Genomic DNA, 23,432 nt, shown 5'->3' on the forward strand with positions numbered 1-23,432 from the left:
GTTCCGCCATCAGCAAACCCACACATTTATGCCACAGCACTTGCACAGGTTTTGAAAAGTGGGCTGAATGCTCGCCTTTTGGCTAATACGACACTGGGAACATAATAACGAGTAGTGTTTTTCGTTCTTTCATTTGCATCGTTAACAGTGACTTCAGCGGTGCTTGGGGCTGTGGGGGACAGAGAAGGTGCAGCCCAGCTTCAACCTAAAGAGTCAGGACCGCAGGTCAGGGGGGGCGCCCCAGGGAGCCTCCTGCTTTCCCTGTTCTTCCAACTCTAAGATTCTGGACTTATCTGGTGTTCAGAGCGTGAAACTTTTCAGAGAAACGAGAAATAGAAGCCCATCTTCAGCCAGTTTTCAGCAGGAGCAGAAACCAGAGGGGTTGAGAGGAAGGCACTTCAGCCCAGGACCACGGTGGGGATGGGCGGGCTCAGCCTGCCTGTCCCTGGTTCCCGAAGGGTCGAGAAAACCGCATCCTCTCTCCCGGGGGCGGGCGATCTGCTGGACAGCAGCACCTGTCACCCCTTCTCTGGCTCAGCACCCCGGCCTCCTCTGCTGCCTGGCCCGGCCGGAATCCCAGGTGATGTTGGAAGCTGCTCCCCGCAGTTCCGATTCAGAAGAGACCTGAGAGCTGAGCAGAGCCTGGGGTCAGGTGTGGGGTCTCTGCAGCCGGGACGGAGGACAGAGCCTGGGGTGGGGTGGGGGAGGAGTGAGGTCTGTGGCCAGATGGGCCATGGAGGTGTGTATGTGTAAGGCTCAGGGTGGGGGCTTGGAAGCCAAGAGGGGAGGACAGGGCCTGCGGTGGGCTCCTTGGCCAGCTCCAGGTACTACAGCAGTGAAGCTAGAGGCCACAGTTCCCCCTGGAGCCCGGGCATCTGGACAGCTTGGGGCGGCTTGCTCCACTGGAGGGGGTCCTGGAGGATAGAGAGGGAGACCCCTGCACCCCAAGTCTCAGTACTAGAACCTCCCTGTCACCCCGGCCCCAGAACCTTCGGCTGAGCAACCTCCTGGTTGAAGGCGGGGCCGCGCCCTGTCTCCGAACCCACCCCTCCTGTCGCAGAGCCTCCCTGGTGGAGAGGAGGCAGCAGGTGTACCAAGAAGAGAGAGGCAGAGACCCTGGAAGAGGCTCTGAGGTCTGCTGCTTTCACCCAGGTAACCCGCGGAGGCCCCGGTCGGACGCAGGAAGATGGCCCGCCTCCAGCTGGAGTGGGGGCCTGGGTTGGGGCGCCGCCGCTTGCCCCCGGGAAGGCGTCCCAGCTGCGCACCGCGCCCAGGGCCCGGCACGGACCCGCCTCCCCGCCTCTGGCCCACCCCAGCCAGGCGCTCGCCTCACCCTCCCACTGTCCCCCAAACTCTCGCGGGGCGGCCCCACTCCTCGCCCCACCCTGCTCCCCTCCGTGGGGCCCGAGCCCGGCCACCCCGGACCCCAGCGTTGGCCCGAGCGTCTCCGCAGAGAGGCCAGCGCCCGGCCGCCCCAGCCAGGAGGCCCGTCCTCGCGCCCATCCGTCGACCCGCGTCCGGGGTCCCGGAGGGCCAGGTGGGACCGCACGGGCGACACCCCACCCGGCGGAGACGTGTGGCCCTGGGGCCAGCGCCGACCCGCCTTGTAAGGCAGGGTCCGCGCTCTGGCAGCCTCAGTGCGCCAGGCAGCCCGGGAGGGAGGGGGCGGGGCGGAGCCGCCAAGAGAGTGCGGGGCGGGCCTGGGGGGGCGGGTCCGAGAGGGGGCCAGTGGGGGCTTGGGGGCGGGTCCTGGGACGGGTTCTCCAATGGGAGCGCGGGGAGGGCAGGGCGTGGGGCGGACCGGGCGCGGAAACTGGGAGCCAGGGGGCGCGCCGGCGGGTCTGGGGGCGGGCCTGAGGCCGGGGGCGGAGCCGGCGCGCTGGGAGCTGCGGCGCGAGCGCAGGCAGGGTACCGGGTCGCTCGCGCGCGAGTCGCGGAGGCGCCGCCGCTGCAGTCGCCGCATCTCCGAGGTAAGGGGCCGCGGGGCTCCGTCCCGGGGCGCGGCGCGCAGGCCTCCCTGCTCCTCCTGCCACCTGCGCCCGCAGGCCGGGGCGCGCCACCCATTCCCGGCGCCCGCCCGCGCCCCTTCCCCGAGGCCCAGTGCGTCCGTGCGCCCCGCGCCCCGGAGCTGCCGGCTATCCGCGCGGCGCTCGGGCCCCCGTGGTTGCGTCCGGGCGCGGGTTTGGGGACGCGGGGGCGCGGGCTGGAGCGACCGGAGATGAAAAGGACAGGTTTATAATTGGGCCCTAAATGAGGCGCTGTGGCCTTCCTTCGCGTCGGTGCGTAACGCGACAGTGGAAGCCCCTTGCAGCCCCTTCCCTCTCCGTGTCCTGCTACATAAACACCGTTCACATGCCCAGGCCTGGGGTGGCGGCTGCCAGCGAGACGGCGGGACACTGGGGCTTAGAGGGTTTGAAACGAAGCCACTGTCATACAGCACGAAATTTAGGAGACCCAGGGCCACAGAAAGGGCCGTTTGTGTCCACGGGCCGAGAATGTACGTGATCCTCTGGCGAGAACTCGGCCGCCCCTCTCGGTCCGGCATTAACGTCGCCATATCGGTGCAGGTGAGAGGGTCAGGCCTACACTTTGCAAATCCAGAAGCATCCCCGGAGGGGTGTTCTGTTTTCTTATCGCATGTGGGCACATAACCCGGCAATCAAGATAAAGAGGTTGGCTGCCAGTGTATTTTTTCCACACGCCCCTGGGGACCAGTGCCCCGCCCTTGAAGGAGGATCCAGAGAAACCCTTTATTCTGCGGTTTCAGTTATGTAAATGAAGCCTTGAAATGAGGTGGGAAGAAAACCTTCTCTGTGACTGCTGTTTTGATAGGCGTTTTGTGCTGTCTGATGATGGGACACCTTTTCGGCTAAGCTGTCATCCGTCTGTGTATTTACTGGCTAATTCATCTGCCGTTTATAAACGATAAAAGACCTAGCTCCCGTGGCCCCCACCACCACCTCCCAGGACTCCCTGTGGCCAGTCTCTCAGGGAGGGTGTGCTGGGGGCGGCCGCCCCAGGGCCTGAGCCAGCCCCTGCCGCCTAGGAGGTGATCGGTAAACCCTGACCCGAGCTCCAAGTGCACTAGGACCACATCCGGGATGGAGCGATGGGGCTGGGGAGGGAGAGCTTGGAGCGGGCAGGAAAGGGGGGGAGGGGCGGGGCCTTGGGACAGGCGCCTTGCGAGTGCCTTAAACTGGACTCCATGATGCCTTCTCTGGCACCAGCCCCTGTTCCCACCACATGGTTGGAATCGCAGGGCTCAGTGATGAGCGACGGGGGAAGGGGGTGCTGGTGAATTTCCTGGGGGTATCTGCGAAATGCGTGCCACGCAAGGGTACGTGTGTTTTCCTGGGGAAGGGGCCTTCACGATTTCCAGAAGGATCTGTGACTCAGAAAGGTACCCTAATTTATGTACTACATTAAAAAATTCTCCATCTTTTTGGAGTGATGAAGTGGTGGAGATTAGAGGAAGCTGTGTTGGCCGAATTCTTACCTCCTCGGCGTTGTTTGGCTGAGATCTTCGTGAACCCTTTGAAGTTGCAATAAATAAGCTGTTTTAACGATATACAAGGTTATAGATGCTCATTGTGGGAAATGTGCAAATCACAGGAGAATTTCGTAAAGAAAAATCACTCGTCACTGGTTGAGGATTAAGAGAAACCTTTGAGCAGCCAAACTGTCCTCCGGGGCTGCGTCCTCGTGGCTTCCCTCCCTGGTGGGCAGTGGAGCCGCTCCCTGCAGAAGAGGCTGAGAATTAGAAGCTTCCTCAGGGAGAGGCTTGCTGGCTTAGCGCCAGGGCTATTTATAGCTGGTGATGTTGCTGTGAGGCCAGAGGAGCACGTACAGGAGACGCCATCTGGGGCTACTGGGGCCATGAGGCACAGCCCCCACTGCACCTTGAAGTATCAGGGCCTCCCTGGGTCGGGAGGTCCGTGCCCTGGGCCCAGCCTGGCACCATCTGGAAACCACCCCAGACCGAGGGTGCTGGGCACCGTGCAGAGGCCACCTGAGCCCAAAACCCTGGACCAGACAGATGCTGGGATTAGGCAGGAGAATCGACACACGCCCAACTCCTACTGCTTCAGCAGCAGGTGTTTCCTGGGCAGGAAGGTGGGGAGCTGCCTGGGGGGGGGGGCCCAGCGGCATCTGGGGCTCAGACGTGGTTTCCGGCGCCCCGTGTGGGCTCGCCCCACTCTTCAGCCCCTCCTGGGGAGACCAGCCTCCTCTCTGGGTGGGGCGGTAACCACGCTGTCACAACCCATGGAATCCCCAAAGCCAGCACCCCCAGAGCCCACAGCGTCCCCACCACGAGTCCCAGCTCTGCAGAGCCTCTTCGGAGGGGGAGCGTCCTCAGCCGCATCCACATGGCAGCTCCTGGAAATGGCTTTGATTGGCCCTGCTGGGGTGACAGGGGAGGGTGCGGGTTCTGTGATCTGCAGCCCCTGAGAAGGGCATATGGGGGAGGGGCAGCTCCCCACAGGGCCGAGGCACGCTGTCTCCAAATCTCGTTTGCTGACAGGGAAGCAAGGCTGTTTGGAGCCTGCAGATTAACCCTTTAACTGTACGGGACGTGCAGTGACATGCAGTGAAGCTCAATTGTAATGTAATGTCTAAATGTCCAAATGTAGGACCTTCTTTGGTGAAGAAATGTAGGAAGTCTTTCACGGGGTGTGAGGAAATGATGGTGTTCTGACTTCGGTACCAAGCCCAAGTGTGTCCTGCGACCCCCCCATTAGCAGGGGGAGCGTGAGCTCACCCTCCGAAGAGCACATTCGTGCCCACTTTTCCTTTTCTTGATCAGATTTGTGAAAAGGAAGGACTGGTCCTTACCTTTTCTCAAGCCTAAAAATTAAGAACACCTGGACCCCTTTCCTGCCCATCGCCTTGCGTCCCACGGCACAGTGTCCGCCTGTGTCCCCAGCATGTCCCGTGTCCAGTTGTCCCAGCACCGTCTCCCCTCTTCGGGCCACATTCCCAAGGTCTCATCCTGTAACCCTGTTGCGCCCATTTGTTCATCAGACATCAGGTGCCAGGTGAGCCCGGCCAGGTCAGCCCCGGGAAGCTCTCGCTCCGGCGGGAATGTCACAAAAGCCAGCATCCTCCGGGGGCCTCGTTCAGGCCTCACACTCCCACTGCCTCTGGGTGCGGGGGGGCCTTGGGCCTTGGAGCCTGGGAGGAGCCGCCAGCACCCAGCTGCCTTCCTGGGAAGGCGGTTGCCGCAGCTCATCTGGGCCTCGCCTCCCCCGCCCTGGCCCTGCCGGCTGCTCGGCCCCCAGGCCTCCGGAGGTCCCGAGGCCGCTCCTTCTTCCTCCTGCCAGGGACTGTGGCTGCCCCCCCAGCCCGTTCCTGGGGAGGGGCTCTGCTTTTGCTATGGTTTTACTACCTGACCCTGTTTCCCCCCCCCCTCCGGTTTAGTGTTTAGCCTTCCTACGTCAGAGCACGTGCTCTGCCATGCTGGCGCGTTTCGGGCAGTACCGCGTGGAGCCGGCGCACGCTCCGTTCCGCTGATCCCTTGTGTGGGCCACGGGCCTTGGGGTTATTTCCATCCTCCGGCGTGGCTGCCTGGAGCCCCGCTGCGTGTTCCTCGGAGAACACGCGCGAATGTTTCTGCCGGGCCCTCGGCGCCCCGTCTTAGCCTGTGGGACCGGCGTCTCCCCGGACTTGAAGCCCCTTGGCGGCCGCGCTCCACAGCCGCCGGCAGCGGGCAGGGCGCAGTGGCCTTCTGGCGGGTGGCCGTCTGGAGGGTGCGTGCCAGCGCCTGCGTTTCAGGCCAAGGTAACGAAGCCGGGCGTCCCCGCCAGTGACTGGGTGTCCGGATGTGCTGGGCCTGCTCGAGTCCCTTGCCCATTTCTCTAGCGCTGTCTTTTTCTGGTTGATCCACAGGGCTCTTTCTAGATTCTGGAGACAGCAATGTAAGAGACACCTTCTCTGCCCACAGCTGTCTTTTCACTCCTTAGTGCTATATCTTCTGATGAATGGAAATTCTGAGTTTTAATCTGGTGCCGTTTAAGAGTCTTTTCCTTTAGGGGTAGTGGGTTTTGTGTCCTGTGTAGAGAGTCTTTCCCACCCAGGACATCAGATACTCTCAAGCATCCCCTTCCTCAGGCTTCATGATTTTGCCATTCCTGCTTCAATCTGCACCTGAATTCATTTCCATTTTTCTCCACGCGTCTGTTCAGTCAGCCCGTCTCCTTTTGTTGAAAAAGTTTTTTTCCCCGCTTCTCCTGCAGGACCACCTTTGTTGTCCACACTGTCTCTGCACCTGTGCAGGTGGACTGGCGGCTCTCTTCTGCCCGGTGGTTTATCTTCTGTCCTTGTACCAGGACCCCACGCCACACTGGCTTCATTTCCAGAACTTTCCATCGAGTCTCGAAACCGCTGGGCAAATCCTCCACCTGTTCTTCCTTCACGATCGCTGGTTAATTCATGGTTCTTTGCCTTTTCGTGTCTATTTTACATTCAGCTTGTCTCACTACCCAGACATAAAAAGTGTTAGAATTTTTATTTGGATTAAATTAAAACTGCGTGAATTGAGGGATAATTGACATCTTTGTATTTCAGACTTAATCCATGCTCATAATATCACTGTTCTTTCAATAATGCTTCAGAGTCTCTGTGTCTTGCGCATCTTGTGTTAAATTTATTCCTAGGTAATTCATACTTCCTCACTTTTTTTTAAATGGTATATTTCTAAATACCTTCTATTGTCTGGTTTTGCGGCTACGTGGAAATAGAATAGATCTTTGCATGTTGACCACGTGTCCAGAAACCTTGCTAAACTCGCGTTGATTCTAATAGTTTTCCTGGGATCCCTTTGGATTTCGTATGTACACAGTCATAGAAACGCAAATAATGCCAGTTGTATTTCTTCCTTTCTACGTTTATATCACATTTATTTCCTTTCCTTATCTTTCCACACTGACACAGTGAGTAGAAGCGGTGATAGCAGGCGTCTTTCTCTTACTCCGGTTTGAAAAGAAAAATTTTCAGTATTCAAAGCGTGATGATTTTGTAGCTTTTTGTAGGTACCCGTTATCAAATTAAGGAATTTATTTCCTTTCCTAACTTGCTAAGAGTTTTTACGGTGAATAAATGCTGAAATCCATCAAATGCCTTCACTGCATTTATTAAGATGATAATATGATTTTGGCTCTGTATTGTGTTATGTGATGAATTAAGTTAATGTTAAATGAACCTTGCACTCCTGGCATAAACCAAACTTGATGGTAAGGTATTGATCCTTTTTATCTATTACTGGATTCAGCTTGTTTGTTAATATGTTGTTTAGGGTTTTTGTATCTGTGTTTGTGAGATTGGCATAAATTTTTCTTTTCTTGTAACGCCCTTGTCAGGTTTTGGTACCAGGATTATTTTAGCCAGAATGAGTCGGGGTGGCGTGTTTCATCTTTTACTCTTCTCTGGAAGAATTTGTGTAAGACTGACACTATTTCTTCTTTCAGTGTAAGGAAGAATCTGCTGGTGAAGTCATCCAGGCCTGGAGTTTTCTTTGTGAGAAGGGTTTTAAATAAGAATTCAAGCCCTCAATAATTATAAGAATTAGTAATAAATACAAGAGCAATGATAACATATTTCTTCTTGTTACTGTTTGGGAAAATGGCTTTTGTTTTCTTTTTAGGAATTTGTCTGTTTCATTTAAATTATCAAACACATTGGTCTAAAATTGTTTATAATATTCTCTTATTATATTTTAATCCCTTAATATCTGTAGAGCTTGTAGGGATGTCCTCATTTTCCATTCTGATATCCGATACTTTTGACCGTCTCTTTTTTTTCCTTGATTAACGTCCCCAGTATTTATCAATTTTATCAGTGTTTGCAAGGCATTAACTTTTGATGTCGTTGGTCCTCTGTATGATAGATTCGTTTTCTAATTTATTAATTTTTACTCTTATCTTCATTGTTTCTAACGCCTTTGTCCTTGATTTGCTGAGGTTTTCCCCTGACTTCTTAGATGGTAGCTTACCTCACATATGATGGTGTACCCACATACGATTTTCCTATGTGTGTACACCGTGTACGTGCACATAGCTATGTACATGTGCGCCCACACACACGTTTCCACCACGTCTGGCTGTTTTCTTTCGGGTATGTCTGATCCACGAGTTCTTTAATCTGCTCTGCTGTGAAACCCATCCACTGAGTTCTGAATTTTAGTTACTGTGCTTTCTAGGGCTGGAATTTCTAAGGTGTTCTTTTTTCAGATCTGCCTCCTGCGTCCTTACAGCTCCCGTTCTTTGCGGGAATTCCTCATCTTGTCCTTTTCTTCTTTGCACACGGCGCGCACTGCCCACTTCTTCTTTGCACACGGCGCACGTAGCTGCTTTAAGCTCAGTGTCTGATCGAGCTCCAGTAACTGGAACCTCTCGTCGTTTCTGCTTCCTGTTGTTTCTGCAAGTTCTTGGCACTTGTTCCCCTCTTGGGCCCGGTGGGTTTTTTTTATCATGTGTGGATATTGTGTTTTTCCGTCTCCAGCGGCCGTCTCCTCTTCAGGAGTGCTTGTGTGTGTCCTGCCGGTGTTTGGGGCACCCACGATCCAGATCCCCGCATCCACGCTGGGGCTTGAGAGGAGCCGGCCTGACCGCACCTGACTCCCGGGCGCCCGTCCGTCCACCCCCAGGGCAGGGCTGGTCTGTTCAGGGTGCCCTGCCCTTCCGGGTGGGGGGCCTGGGGCTTTTCAGTCCCCGTGGTTGGTGGGAAGCCTCCCAGCTGTCTGGCGGGGGCGGGGAGCGAGGGCTGGGCTGCAGACCACTTCGGAGACCCTCGGGCTGCCTCTGGCTTTGCGCCTCACACCTGTGCCGGCTGCCGTCCTCTTCGGCTGCTTGGGGGTAGGAGAGGCTTCGCGGCCCGCAGGCGACGCTGTCCCCCACCTGCCAGCCGTCAGACCCAGGCGGTGGCCCTTCCCCGCAGGCCCCTCTGCTCTTCCTGGCCCTGCGGTTGGCTTCCCCGGGCCCCGGCCGGCCCTCCACGCTGTGGGCTCCTGAGAGGCCTGGCGCCAGGACCTGCCGTGCGGGCACGTGGTGACCGCAGGGCGCCTGCCGTCGGGGAGAGGCCAGGCCATCCGCGGGCAGCTCCACGTTCCTGGAGCTAACAGACTTCCTGTTGAGGGTCTCACGTGCACGCCAGACCCTGTCTGCGGGGAGGGCCCTCTGCCCGCTCTCGCCTCTGGGTTCTGTGCCACCGCCCAGGCTTCGCTCCTCCGGGCCTTTGCAGGCGCTTTTCTCTGGGGCAGAGACCCCCTTCTGGTGTCCCTGCTGTGTGTGGGTCCTGGGGCTGCTGTGACAAAGGACCACAGACTTTTGAATGAAAACTACAGAAATGTGTCCTCTTCCAGTTCTGAGGCCAGACTCCCAGTCCGAGGTTGAGGTGTCGCGGGGCCGCGCTCCCTCCAGAGGCACCAGGGAGGGTCCCTCCTGCCTCTTCCAGCTCCCGGGGCTCCGGGCATCCCTGGGCTTGTGGCGACGTCCCTCCCGTCTTGGCCTCCGTCTTCACGTGGCTTCTCTGTGTCTGTGTGTCTCCTCTCCCGTGTCTTGTAAGGACACCTGTCAATGGACTTAGGGCCACCCTGGTCCAGAGCGCACCCATCTCGAGATCCTTAACTTGATGACGTCTGCAGAGACCCTTCTTCCAAACAAGGTTCCTCCACCTTGCGAGGACGTGGACACACCTGGCTCGGGGCCACCATTCACCCACCACACGTGCCCTGCACAGGGCCCGCCCGACCCCAGGTTAGCGGCAGGTGCCATGTTCTTGGATTTTGTAAGAAACATGCTGACAAACAGTAGAGACCGGCCCTGGGACCCGGGGACTGGGGCCCCCAGGATATTGGTTCCTGGGAGGCCAAGGGGTCCCAATGGAGTGAGTCCCCCGAGAAGCCCCAGCTTCGTGGTGACCCAGAGAAGTTCCTGCTGTCCGCATCAGTTCTTCTGAGCGGCTGGGGTGGCAAACCTGTCCTGGCCCCTTACTCCCCCCCGCCCCCGTCCCCTCCCCCGCCAGCCCGACCAGCAGGAGCCCCGAGGAGGCCCGAGGGTGCGGCTCCCACGGCGATCTCACTGCAGGACGGTGCGGGACGCAGGATGGCCGCGGCCCCCAGGAAGGCGCCCGCTCAGCTACCCACCTTCTTCCCTCTCGTCCCAGAGAAACCGCGTTTGACTTGGGCACAGGGGACAGTGTGGCTGTGACTGTGGTTCCCAGGCTGCCCCGAGGGATGGCCTAGCCTCAGTGCAGGAGGTCCCACCCCCACGGGCCTTTCCGGGCCTACGGCCTGAAGCATGTGACCCGGGACCTGGGAGGCATCCTGCTTGGACGGTGTGGCCGCTCATCCCGTCCTGTCGGGGCCCCTGCGGGGACCGTGAAAGGCAGCGCCGAGGCGGCAGGGCTGCATCCACGCCTGAGACTCCTGGGACCGTCTGCTCTGCGGGGCAGGCACTCAGAGACCGCTTTGTGCCTGCCTGGGAGGCTCCCACTGCCTGGGACGAGTGGTCATTCACATCGAGTGTTGGGCAGCCGAGGAGTGGTGGCCGTATTATGATTAAAATGTGAACAGTTGCCAAAGGGCTGTGTTGTGTTCAAATGGACTCTGAAATAAAGAGGCAGAGCTGCGGGCCGGCGGCCCAGAGGGTGTGCAGGCCCGACGCCTCTGTTCCCCCTCGCGCTGTTCACTCGGAGGCTGTGCCTCTTCCAGGGGCTGCACCGAGGGCGAAGCTGGACCCCGACCTGGGGGCCTGAGCCCTGGTGGACGGAGGGGAGGAGGGGGAGGCGACGGCATCCATCCCCCCGGCTTCTGGCCGCTTGGTCTTCCGCATCTTCTGTCCTAACCCTCACCTGCCCACCTCATCTTGGCTGCGCGGGTACAGCGCGCCCACCCGGCAGGGATCAAGGAGGTTCTCCCTGGGACCAGCTGACCAGGCGCCCTGGCCTCCTGTGCGGCCCCGGAGCAGCTGCGCCTGGGACTTACCTGGGGGCTGCTGCAGTTATGCCCTCGCCCCCTCCGTCCGCGTCAGTCTTGGGACCGGGCCCGGTGGGTTGAGCCATCCGAAGGGGCTGGGCTGCCCTGGGAGGCGCCTGCTTGCCCTGCACTCTCTCCTCTCCTTCCCGCACTTGGCGCAGAGCCTCTGGGTTGCCTCCGCGCGTCCGGCGGCATCCGGCGAGCGGCGTTCTGTGGCCAGGCTCCTGCACGGCCGAGGTCAGATGCGCTCAGCTGACCGTCAGCCCGGTCAGCGTCAGGCACTCCGTCGAGGTCCAAGGAGGGCTAGTTTGTCAGATGCTCGGGACCTGGCATTTCCAGGGCCCGTGTGGTTCTTGCGCGGAAGCAGGGTCTCAGCTGGACCCCAGGCCTTGGTATCACATCAGCGGGCACAGCCACGGCTCAGGGACTTGGGCTCTCGGCCCTGGTGGAGGGTGCCGCCCCTGGGCCCAGCTTGGTGTAGACATCTGGAGGGCGCTGGCACCACGCCGGCCCTGAGAGCGCAGGAGGGCGGCACGTGGGGCGGGCCGACGGGGCCGAGGACCAGGGACGCCTGAGGAGCTCGAGAGCCCAGGGCTCCCACCGCGGCTGGTGGCTCCAGAAGACTCCTTGTGGCGTCCGCTGTCCCGGGAGCCCTTTCCCACCTGCGGGCCGGTCTCCTGGTCCCGAGCAGCCTCTGGGACGAGGTCGGTGACAAGAACCCCAGTCGAGCTCTAGTGCATCGTCAGTGGCGCCCCGGGGGCCACAGCGCGCTGAGGCCTCTGGATCCCCCAGCTCCCCGACCCTTCAAGGAGGGGGCTCGCCAATGGGGCGGCTGTATTGTGGGGAGGTTCCAGACTTGGGGTGCGATGCCTGGTGACCCGGCAGAGCCCGTGGTGGGGTCCGGGCGCTGTGACCGGGCCGTGACCCGCGTTTTCCCCGTGCCGCCGGCCCAGCTCGCTCGGCGTGAGGTGGGGCAGGATTCTGAGTTCCGGGAGGTTTGGCGTCAAGGAGGCCGGCGGGACGGGGCCTGAGGCCTGAGCAGCGCCCCCTCAGGGCCTGGGAGGCGGGGAGTCCCCTGTGCGGGTCCCAGCTCCCCGACATGTGCATCCTGCCCCCCAGAAGCACGCCACCCCCGAGCCCTCACCCCAGGGCCGGCAGCTTTCCCAGGCCGCCCTCCAGCGAGCCTTGGCCATCCTGGTGCACTCAACACCTGCCCGGGGCTTCGGGCCCAGAGGACCAAGGAGGTGGAAGGGGCCCCGGGGGCTGGAAGGCACCTGGATCCCGAGGGGCAAGATGCTTGAGGCCTGGTCCGATCGCAGGAAGTGCCTGCAGGTAGGGTGTAGATTATGGGCAGTATGAGGAGGGAACGAGGGGCTGAGAGCTGGTTTTGGGGAGCCAGGGGTTGGAGGTGCGTTCACACCTATGGAAGCAGGAACACACACTCCACCGTTAGTCTCAGTGCAGACCTGTGTTCTGCTCAAGGAAGGGGAACCAGGAGAGGCAGAGCTGCTGTTGCCTTTAAAACAATACCCGGCCCAGCTCACAGACACACCCGGGCCAGCTCACAGGCACACCCGGCCCAGCTCACAGGCACACCCGGCCCAGCTCACAGACACACCCGGCCCAGCTCACAGGCACACCCGGCCCAGCTCACAGACACACCCGGCCCAGCTCACAGGCACACCCGGCCCAGCTCACAGGCACACCCGGGCCAGCTCACAGGCACACCCGGCTCATCTCACAGGCACACCCGGCTCAGCTCACAGGCACACCCGGCCCATCTCACATGCACACCCGGCCCATCTCACAGGCACACCTGGGCCAGCTCACAGACACACCCGGCCCATCTCACAGGCACACGTGGCCCAGCTCACAGGCACACCTGGCCCAGCTCACAGGCACACCCGGCCCAGCACACAGGCACACCTGGCCCAGCACACAGGCACACCCGGCCCAGCTCACATGCACACCCGGCCCAGCTCACAGGCACACCCAGCCCAGCTCACAGGCACACCTGGCCCAGCACACAGGCACACCCGGCCCAGCTCACATGCACACCCGGCCCAGCTCACAGGCACACCCGGCTCATCTCACAGGCACACCTGGGCCAGCTCACAGGCACACCCGGCCCATCTCACAGGCACACGTGGCCCAGCTCACAGGCACACCTGGCCCATCTCACAGGCACACGTGGCCCAGCTCACAGGCACACCCGGGCCAGCTCACAGGCACACCCGGCCCAGCTCACAGGCACACCCGGCTCATCTCACAGGCACACCCGGCTCAGCTCACAGGCACACCCGGCCCAGCTCACAGGCACACCCGGGCCAGCTCACAGGCACACCCGGCCCATCTCACAGGCACACCCGGCCCAGCTCACATGCACACCCGGCCCAGCTCACAGACACACCCGGCCCAGCTCACAGGCACACCCGGCCCATCTCACAGGCACACCTGGCTCATCTCACAGGCACACGTGGCCCAGCTCACAGGCACACCCGGCCCAGCACACAGGCACACCCGGCCCAGCTCACAGGCCCACCCGGCCCAGCACACAGGCACACCTGGCTCATCTCACAGGCACACCCGGGCCAGCTCACAGGCACACCCGGGCCAGCTCACAGGCACACCCGGGCCAGCTCACAGGCACACCTGGCCCATCTCACATGCACACCTGGCCCATCTCACATGCACACCTGGCCCATCTCACAGGCACACCTGGCTCATCTCACAGGCACACGTGGCCCAGCTCACAGGCACACCCGGGCCAGCTCACAGGCACACCCGGCCCAGCTCACAGGCACACCTGGCCCTGTTGCAGGCACATCGCTAACATGGATTCCCAGCCCTCCTGGCTGGGGGCACCGTGGGCTGATGTCACGCAGAAGCTGTGACTGTGGCATATAGGGTCTGTCCTGGGTCACCTTTTCTATAGGTTTTTCAGATAGTCACGTCTTAAGGGCGTTGCCAGGGAGAATCATTCTGGAGACACAGGCCTCGTGGCGCCTTTTTGGGGTGCGGACAGCCTGTGAGGGGCTGGTGGGCCCAGGGGGTCACGTGGTGTCTGAAGACAGCTGGGCCCCTGTGGTGGGATGGTCCCTGGAGCCTGGTGGACACTCTGGGGCAGGCGTCCCCAGGTCCGCCCGTTCTGCATTTCCTTCCACTCTGGTCTGTGAGCCCACCTTGCAGCTGCCCTGCCCTCTCCAAACCCTCATTTGGAAATGCAAATCCGGTAATGCAGTCCATCCCCATACCCGCCGTGAATCCCTCACCATTTCCCAACTCCGGAGCCCGCGGGGTCAGCCGTGCCTCAGCAGGGCCTGGCCAGGTGACACTCACACAGTTCCCTCCACCTCACCTGCCCACCCACCTGTTCCTCCTACCCCTGGCCCGGGTGCCACCGCGGGGACCAGCTGCTGACAAGCGTCACGTGGAGGGAGCGGGGCCGGAGTCCGCGGGGCCTCTGGTTTGCCGCGTCCACAGCCAGCCACAGCGATGCCTGGTCACGAGGTGCAGGCCCACACGTGGTTACTGTTCGTCCTCGATGGCTCCAACATCGGCTGTGTTATTTCTGCTCCCCCCACCGTCCTGCTTCTCCCCACAACAGGAAGTCACCTTGGAGAGCTTCCCATCTGCGTGTAGGGTCTCACTCCTGTTGTTTTTGTTAAAGTAATTTTCAAGTTACTTTATTAAGCTACAAACGTGGAGCCCAGGATGGAGAGCTGGCTCCTGGAGCTCATCACCACATCCCCAGTCATGTCCCCCTGCCCTGAGCCCCGGGGTCCTGGACCGTCCTCACCAGCCACTGAGCCTCTTGAGCTGCACTGCCTTTTCTGTTTGGGGAACTTGTAGGTCCTGAGTTCAGCAGGGCCCTGCTCGGGACCCCCACGATGCCAGGTTGCCTACTTCCCCCCGCTGACCACTAGCCATGACTCTGGGGGTGGGCGTTGGTGCTCAGCTCCCGGCTCCCCGGAGCTGCTGGAGGTGGAGGGGTCTTCTCAGCCCCGTGGGGACCCGGGCTCAGCTTTGGGCATTCACTGGGCTCCTGACGCCATCAGCCAACCCCCCAACATGAGCCCCCCTACCCTGGGCCCGGGCCGCAGCCCCGCTCGGCCCTCAGAGTCTCCACAGACCCCTGCTCTCGCCTGGGGCTTCCCTCTCCTACTAGCAGCCTGTCCGGCCCCCTGGGTGGGGGGCACCCTGGTCAGCAGACCGGGCCCTGAGGTGGGCGCAGCAGGGTGACCGTTCTGGATCCCTTCCCCGAGGATGGTGTCACCCCACCAATGCCCGGGAAGTTGTCACTCGGGGAGCCCCCAGAGCAGGAGGGTCCCGAGTCCCCCAGGAGGCTGGCTTGTGCCCCCCCCGTGCTGGAGGCTTTGACTGTCGGGGACTTGGCGGCCAGGGCGCCGGGGCTGGAGGGGCCTCGCCGTGTCCTGCAGCAGATGGACGCTTTGTCCCTGGCAGGCCACAGCCCCTGTCCGCGGGCAGCGGGGGCCTTGGGCAGCCGCCCACAAAAGCAGGTGACCTCTCGCTGCTTCCTCCCAGTAGCATGGCTGACAGCAGGCCCAAGACCCCCAAGCCCGCCAACAAGACGCCCCCCAAGTCCCCAGGGGACCCCGCGAAGGACAAGGCAGCCAAGAGGCTGTCACTGGAGTCGGAGGGTGCCAGCGAGGGGGCAGCCGCCGCGGGCCCGGAGCTCAGCGCCCTGGAGGAGGCCTTCCGGAGGTTTGCGGTGCACGGGGACACCAGGGCCACCGGGAAGGAGATGCATGGCAAGAACTGGTCCAAGCTGTGCAGGGACTGCCAGGTGATCGACGGCAGGAACGTGACCATCACCGACGTGGACATCGTCTTCAGCAAGATCAAGTACGTGTGCGCCTGGGACCAGGGGGGTGGTAGCGGGGCCCCGCGTTCTCTCGGGCGGCCGGGAGGCGACACTTCAGGACGCCGTCCCCGCCCGGAAGAAGATGCCCAGGAGTTTGAACCAGAACACGCCCCAGTGGGGCCGGGAGCCCAGGTCAGGGACGCTGCCACAGCCTGTGGGGTCTCAGGTGGCAGAGCCCGGCCCGTGGGGGGCTGTTGGGGGCAGGGCCATGAGTCCGGGAGGTGGGCGTCTGTGGCGCCGCTCCCCTCAGCTCTGGGGGACGTTCGCGTGTGAAGAGCGGGGGTGACGAACGGTGGGCACCGTGTGCTTGTCCGTGTGTGTCTGCACGCGTGTGCACACGGGCTCGGGCGTGTGGTCCGGGCATCGACACGCCCCTCCCCCTTCTCCTGCCCTTCACACCCTGTGACCACACCTTGGGAACAGCAACAGCGTCCCCGAGGCATCACACAGACTCGTACACACGTGCACGTGCGTGCACACACAGGTAGGACTCAGGTCTCCACTGTGCTGGTCACGGCTCACCCGGAGGACAGACGCCCTGGACAGGCCCTGGAGACCCCGTGCGTGGAGGCACGGGCAGTGGAGGCACACGGGCCCTCCTGCGCCCCGGGAGAGGGAGCCCCGTCTGGTCCCGGTCCCGCTCTGGAGGGCAGGACGCTGCTCAGACACTCAGGGAGGAGGCTTGGCCCCTGGCGCCCAGGCACTACGGGGGCCCCACCTCAGAGCCCGGCTGCTCTGGGCCCCAGGGTCTCTGCCTCGGCTCGCTGGGCGCGGGCCGGCGCGGGAAGTGGGCGGCTGCGGCCCCGGCCCGGCCAGGGGTCCTGGTCAAGACAGAGTGAAGACCAGCCTGTGGCTACTCCCCCTCTGCCCTCCTGGACCTGAACTCCCCGTGGGGTCCCTGTGACCTGTGTCCCACTTGGGAGAGCCTGTTCTGGGGGAGGGTCCCCCGGACCTCCCAGCTGTGCAGCGGGGGACCTTGCCCTTGGGAACGGAGAGGGAGACAGTGCTCCCTGGGGGGGCGGTGCCCTGAGTCGGGTCGTGGGGTCCTGCAGGACAGGCAGGGAGCCACCCCTGGGGGACCGGGTCTGAGGAGCGTGGGGCGCGCGGGTCGTGGGACCGCGGCCGCTCCAGGTGGCAGCCGCGGCAGAAGCGCCTCAGCTCGCGGGAGCCGTGGGCGCGGAAGCGCACGGGTCGCCGACGGCGATGGCTGTTTCTGTTTGGGGCGGTTGCCATGGCGCCGCAGCCCTGCCGCCAGCGCGGTATCTGCAGCCTCTGTTTAGGCCCGTCGCCATGGCAGCGCTTGTTTGTTTGCGTGTTACTATGTGTTAAGTTTTAAACAGGCTTCTTGCAGCTCTTCCCCAGGCCTTGATTGAAGACTGCTGTCTCCGGGACCAGGGCTGCCCCCCCGCCCCCCACCCCCCGGCCCCAGGGCGGGAGGAATTAACTCAGGACCCCGTTCCCGTAAGTCCCGCCGGGGGTCTGTGGGCCGCAGGGTCCCCTGCGTGTGGGCCCAGGTGGGAAGGCCAGGGAGGCGGAGTGGGGCTCTGCTGGCCCTTCCTGGCCCCCACTCGCCGGCTTCCTGGCCAATGGTGGCGTTTCCCGTGACTCTGGAGCCCTGTCTGGGCTAAAGGTTCGGAGCACGCACGCCGGGGCGGGGGACGCGGCCCACTCTTGCCGCACGGGCTGCGGAGGGAGCCTTCTGAAGCGCAGAGCTTGGCGCATCGGTGCGGAGACCCAGGCCGGGCGGGATGCCTCGGGAGCGGCGGGCAGAGCCGGGTGCGCCGTGCGGTCCCGGGCACGCCAGCGGGGCCCGGCGCCCGCTCAGGGCCTGAAGCCCGACCCTGCGCTGCCCCTCCCCGCAGCCTGGTGGGTGAGGCTGCGGCATTCGGGGCCCTGGTCCCAGCACGTGCTTCCAGCTGTGGCGTTGGGGGTCTCACAGCGTCCTCCGCGGGGGCCTCTCCTGGCCGCCCGAAGCTGTGCAGGGCATCCAGCGGCTTCTGCCTTGGCCTCCTTGGGGCCTGCCTGGCGTGTCTACAGAGGGCCAAGGCTTGGGGGGCAGGAATCGGGCAATTCCGCCCATGCTGGCTCCTCAAACCGCTGATATCGGTGTTGGACGCCAGTGCACACAGGCCTTTCGATGACCTTCCCCAAACACCCGGAAGTGGTTTCAATGACCTCAAGTGCATCTGTCCCCAGAACCCATCCCTGAGCCTCCAGCCTGCGTTAGGCCCTCGCGAAGTCAGGAGGAACTTAGGACGCTCTTTCCTGCTTGGGGAGTAGCTGACTGTTGGGGTCACAGCTGCCCTTCAGGCGGCCGGCCTGGAGGCCGCCAGACATGGGTGTCAGCAGCCTCCTTCCAGGTCGCCAGCAGCGTGGTCCCCGGGGCCCAGGAGCAGGGGGCTGGCGTCTGCCCGCCTCCAAGGCCTGGTACCAGAAGTGTGGGCAGCTGCCACACCACGCTGCATCCTCACACGGCACCAGGACCTGCAGACAGCGCTCCCGTGGCAACCCGCACAGCCCCGCTGGCCCAGGGTCTGATGGGAATATCCCAGAGGCTCCCTCCTCTGACCCTCGTTGGTGCCCAAGTCTCCCCCTCCGGATCCCACTTCCTGCTCTCTGGACAGGTCACCCAGGTCCCAGCTTCTGCTGCTCAGGGGAGCCTGGGAGTCAGCTTTCTCCAGCCCCCAAGTGGCATGTTATCTGTGGTCCAGAGGGGGCCCCTTGCTCCGTCCTAGGACACGTTAGCCAAAGTCCAGCTGCCTTCATGACGCTGGCCCTGGAGACACAGACCTCTGTCCTCGGAGGGCTGCGCTGCCCACCCTACCACCACCACCCCCCGCCCAGATCCCTGGCATCGAGTGCCCCTGGTGAACTTCGGGAGTGGCCGGGCTCAGCCCTCTGCCTGCCCTGTGTTGGGCCTGGAGGTCTGGGGACGCAGGGCCTGGGAAGCACAAGCCATGGGGCCTCGTGTGTGACCAGTGACCCCATTACTGCTGGACCAGCTTTCTAGCAGAACAACAGCCTTCTGAGCAGGGCACTGGTTGGCCCCAGCCCTGAGCCAGGAGGAGGGGGGTCTGGTGGGGGACCCCCTCCAGTTCTGTGCACTCTGGAGAACAGGCTCCCTGTGTGTGGGGAGCCGTGTAAAGTGATCACGTGTCTCCAGGGAAGAGGCTGGCAGTGTCATTCGAGAACTCCCCAGGGACTGCTCCCAGCGGGGGCCACGGGGCCCCCTGGGGAAGGCTCCCTGCCAGCCCAGCCCGGGCTCCGAGACCCTGCCTGGCGGTCACGGTGGGGACACGCGGGGACACCCGGCCCCGCCAGGTGGAGCAGGCAGGTCAGCGCCCTGGGCCCGCACGCCCACTCGATTTGAATGCGGCCTCTGATGGAGGCCCCGTCGGCCGCGCCCCCGCCCCCAGCCCGAGTGACTCACGCTGGTGGTGCCTGGTGCCCCAGCGGCCGGTCACCAGGCTGGCAGTCAGGCCTGGCATCCGTGAATAGAGACAGGAGCGCCTTGGACAACCCAGGACAAACAAGCGGGGCCCCGCGGCCGTGGCGGGTCAGCAACCAGCAGGGATGCCAGGTTCCCCGCCCCGACAAGGCCAGGACCACGCTGCCCGGGACAGCTGGGCCAAGGGATCCCCCCGGCCCGGCCCACGGACCTCAGAGCCGCCGTGGCGTCGCAGCCAGGCTTTGAGGGGTGGAACCCACCGCCGGACACGGGGGCTCTGATGAGGCCTGCGGTCCAGGTGCCCCTCCCGACAGCCGTCCAGGCCTCTCGGGCTCCGCTCACCACCCGCCCACGTGGCCTCGTTGGTGGCACGACTCGGTCGTCCTCCCCATGGCCCCTGCGGCTGTGTCCTCCCTCCGCTGTCTCCCGACCCTGGGCTGGCCGGTCAGCACGTCCCGTGTCCGCAGGCTCACGTGTCAAGTGCCTGTGAGTCCCGGCATGCACAGGGGACGTCCTGAGGCGTGTTTATCGCTTAACCGCTGGGCTGTTGGAGTCCTGGTGACTGAACAGAACCACGAATAGGAGAGCAATACACACGCACGGGTTTACGTGCGAGTGAGACCCAGGAGGGGTCGTGGGGTTGTGCGTGGGCTGCCAGCCCACCTCTGGGGGATGCTGCCGCCTGCACCCTTCCACACCGTGGTGTCCTTTTATCTGGTTTACTTACTTCCACTGTCCCAGTGGGTGTGCGGCAGGGCCACATCCCGGTTTAACCTGATTTCCCTGGTGCCCAGTGACGTGGAGCGTCCTTCACGGGCTGGTTTGCACTTGTAGATCTTTGACAAAGTGTCGGGTTCAAATATTTTGCCCAACTTTTTTTTTTTTTTTTTTTTTTGCAGTACGTGGGCCTCTCACTGCTGTGGCCTCTCCCGTTGCCGAGTACAGGCTCGGGACGCGCAGGCTCAGCGGCCATGGCTCATGGGCCCAGCCGCTCCACGGCATGTGGGATCTTCCCAGACCGGGGCACGAACCTGTGTCCCCTGCATCGGCAGGCGGACTCTCAACCACCGCGCCACCAGGGAAGCCCTTGCCCAACTTTTTACATTGGGTTTTTTTCTTGTTGTTGAGGTATGAGTTCTTTGTGTATTTCAGATACAAGTCCTTTATCAGATTTTCTCCATCTGTGACTTGTCTTTTACTTCTCTTAACAGTATCTTTTGAAGAGCATGGTTTTAAAACTTTTGGTCAAGTCCAATTCATTGTTTTTCTTTTATGGACTGTTTCTGGGGGGGGTCGTTCCTGAGAAAACCTTTGCCTACGCCAAGGTCACGCAGAGTTCCATTGGGATGCTTCTCCAGAAGTTGGATGGTTCGGGGTCTATGACAAATGCAGGACTGTGGTCCAGTTGAGTTAACCTCGTAGACGGCGTGGGGCACGGGCAAGGCCCCTTCCTCTGTGCACAGCCTCCGGCCGCCGAAAGGACAGTTCCACCTGCACTCATTGGCTTATGCAGCCTTGTCAAAAACCCTTACATGTGGCCTGTTTCTGACTGTCCTGTGGCCGCTCTGCGGCCGTCCCTGTGGCTTTGCGGCCGGTGCTGACGTGGGGGCAGCCCCCTCCCACTCTGCCCTCGCCTCTCCAGCCGGTCCCCTGGGTGCCGTCGGCTGCACAGTCTCGAGCCCTTGGCTTCTGCAGGCAGCCTTTCTGTTGGTCCCCGGGGCACCTCCCCCCACCTCCTCTTACTGTAGAACATTGAAAGCCTCACCGGATGGATCAGCTGGGGAAGATCCAAAGTATTTTTCAGTTAAAATTCGTAGAGAGCAAGAGCCAGTCTAGAGCCATTTTGAAATTGTGAGAATGGACTTCCCTGGTGGCACAGTGGTTGGGAATCCGCCTGCTAACGCAGGGGACATGGGTTCGAGCCCTGGTCCGGGAAGATCCCACATGCCGCGGAGCAGCTGAGCCCGTGCGCCACAACTACTGAGTCCACGCGCCTGGAGCCCGTGCTCCACAATGGGGGAGGCCATTGCAATGAGAAGCCCCTGCTTGCCACCGCAACTAGAGAAAGCCCGCGTGAAGCAACGCAGCCAGAAAGGGAGGGAGGGAGGGAGGAGAAAGAAATTGCAAGAAGGACCTACCAGGTTCCAGGCAGCTGTGGGATGCCTCCGGGGGAGGAGCTGCTTCCGGGTCCCGGCTGTGCCCCAGCCCGCCCAGTGCTGGTCAGGCCCCGGCCACGGGGAGGCGGCCCCCAGTCCTGTCCCTGAGTGGGGACCGTGCCCCCCACCCCCTGGCGACCCCGCACAGGCCGGTGGCCGCAGCCAGGACTGCAGCTGCCTCTGTGCCGTGGGATCTGACGTGCTTTTCACCCTGACTTTCCCTCTGATGGAGGCCACACGCTCGCCCGCTTTAGAACCAGACCAGGATGTGTTTTGATGTCCAGTCGTTCATAAAGGACGTGCTTCCTTTCAACTTTGTTCCAAGACGATTTATATTTGCTGCCATTGCCGATGGCAAACAACTACTGGGTGCGATGCTGCAGACCAGGGCGGGGCAGGGGCACGTTCTGTGTTTTAATGGCAGACTCGCTCTGGGCTGTGGGAAAGAGGTGGGGTGAGGGGTCCCCCGATGTCAGCGGGGCCCCGGGTGGGGCGCGGGTCCCAGGCCAGTGACTGCTCAGCGCCTCCTCCCCGTGCCTGGGCCCGGTGGGCGCCCCCTGAGCCCCCTCTCCCTGCAGGGGCAAGTCCTGCAGGACCATCTCATTCGAGCAGTTCAAGGAGGCACTGGAGGAGCTGGCCAAGAAGAGATTCAAAGACAAGAGCAGCGAGGAGGCCGTCCGAGAGGTGCACCGGCTCATCGAGGGCAAGGCCCCCATCATCTCGGGGGTGACGGTGAGTGCGGCGGGCGGGTCTCGGGAAGGAGGCAGAAGCGTGGTTCCCGGGCGCCGGCGGCCCCCGTCTGCGGTCTGGGCCCCTGGGCTGGACTCGCCCTGGCGGCTTCCCTAACCTCGTTCCCCGCTCTCTTGCAGAAAGCCATCTCCTCGCCCACCGTGTCGCGGCTCACGGACACCACCAAGTTCACGGGCTCCCACAAGGAGCGCTTCGACCCGTCGGGCAGGGGCAAGGGCAGGGCGGGCCGCGTGGACCTGGTGGACGAGTCGGGCTATGTGCCGGGCTACAAGCATGCCGGCACCTACGACCAGAAGGTGCAGGGGGGCAAGTAGCCGGCGGGGCCTTCTCCCGTCATCCGGTCCCCCGCCGCCTCACACTTCGTTACATTCCTGTGCTTTGCAGGCAGGACTCGGACCCGGGGCTGGGCGGCCGCGGAGGCTCCAGGCCTGCCTCCCTCCCGCCCGGGCCCGCACTCCCCTCCACCCCAGCTTTGGCCCCGACTCACCTTTCCTAACACACCTGCCTCATGCCCGCCAGGAAGTGGGCAGATGGCCCTTTCCAAAGTGTCTCTCGGGGCCAGACCACACTGGCCACTGGTTTGCAGCAAAGGGGGCGTTTTAAAGGAGCTGGTGGGCAGACCCTGTCGGGGCGGTGTTGACCCGCAAGCGCCAAGGCACCAACCAGCAGCACCGATAAAGCAGAGGGAGCCCCAGACAGGGCACCGTGGGGCCCGGAGAGCACCACGGAGGTGTGGGAGGCGGGGTTCACAGTGCACGCTTGCACACCCAGCACACACAAACACACCCACGCATGCACGCACACGCACCGCGCACGCACGCACGCACACGCGCTCAGATGCACAAACCGACCGCCAGGTCTGCGTTGAGGGCGGGCGCCGAGCTGAGGGCTGCCGTGCAAAGGAAGAAGCCTCTGTCGACCAAAGTGACTCCAAGTGTGACGTCACGAGATTTTAAAATGGAAACTAAGGGCAGTTCATTTCGCTTCTCTGAGAAGAAATAGGAAACAGTGATGCATGTTTATTCTCAGAACGGCTCAGGGAAGACTTAGAATATCCCGTCGCCGTGACTCCCTCCCAGCGGCCCCTGTGTCCCCGCCCCGACCCGCGAAGACCCCGGGGGCCCTGGGCTAGAGGCTGCGCAGGTAGTGCGACGGCTCTCTCCTTGCTCCTCTGGCCGCTGTGCTTCCTCTGGCCTCTCTGGAGCCTCCGTGAGCGGCCTGCCC

At 62.4% G+C, this 23,432-nt stretch overlaps 1 protein-coding gene across 3 annotated transcripts; it reads left to right on the top strand.

Moving 5' to 3' along the window:
• The first annotated feature begins 1,866 nt into the window (after positions 1 to 1,866).
• Positions 1,867 to 23,162, top strand: TPPP (tubulin polymerization promoting protein). Of its 3 annotated transcripts, none has more exons than XM_032628318.1 (4): positions 1,867 to 1,970; positions 15,518 to 15,835; positions 22,037 to 22,190; positions 22,328 to 23,162. In XM_032628318.1, exons 2-4 carry the CDS (start codon positions 15,519 to 15,521, stop codon positions 22,520 to 22,522), a joined length of 666 nt encoding a protein of 221 aa, XP_032484209.1. In that variant the 5' UTR covers positions 1,867 to 1,970; position 15,518; the 3' UTR covers positions 22,523 to 23,162. The 3 variants fall into 3 exon arrangements, with proteins under 3 accessions (XP_032484209.1, XP_032484210.1, XP_032484211.1); XM_032628319.1 differs by having other exon boundaries at positions 1,879 to 1,970; positions 15,515 to 15,835; positions 22,328 to 22,557; XM_032628320.1 differs by lacking the exon at positions 1,867 to 1,970 and adding an exon at positions 14,488 to 14,866 and having other exon boundaries at positions 22,328 to 22,557.
• Positions 23,163 to 23,432: the final 270 nt, after the last annotated feature.

Source organism: Phocoena sinus, chromosome 3, assembly GCF_008692025.1.
Source record: "Phocoena sinus isolate mPhoSin1 chromosome 3, mPhoSin1.pri, whole genome shotgun sequence".
In the NCBI taxonomy this organism is placed as follows: domain Eukaryota; kingdom Metazoa; phylum Chordata; class Mammalia; order Artiodactyla; family Phocoenidae; genus Phocoena; species Phocoena sinus.

What these genes read in the sequence shown, in the direction of transcription:
- TPPP (XM_032628318.1), top strand. Translation starts at nt 15,519, where the DNA reads ATGGCTGACAGCAGGCCCAAGACCCCCAAGCCCGCCAACAAGACGCCC. An exon ending in ATCGTCTTCAGCAAGATCAA is followed by an intron (nt 15,836 to 22,036) that starts GTACGTGTGCGC and finishes CTCTCCCTGCAG; the next exon opens with GGGCAAGTCCTGCAGGACCA. An exon ending in CCATCATCTCGGGGGTGACG is followed by an intron (nt 22,191 to 22,327) that starts GTGAGTGCGGCG and finishes GCTCTCTTGCAG; the next exon opens with AAAGCCATCTCCTCGCCCAC.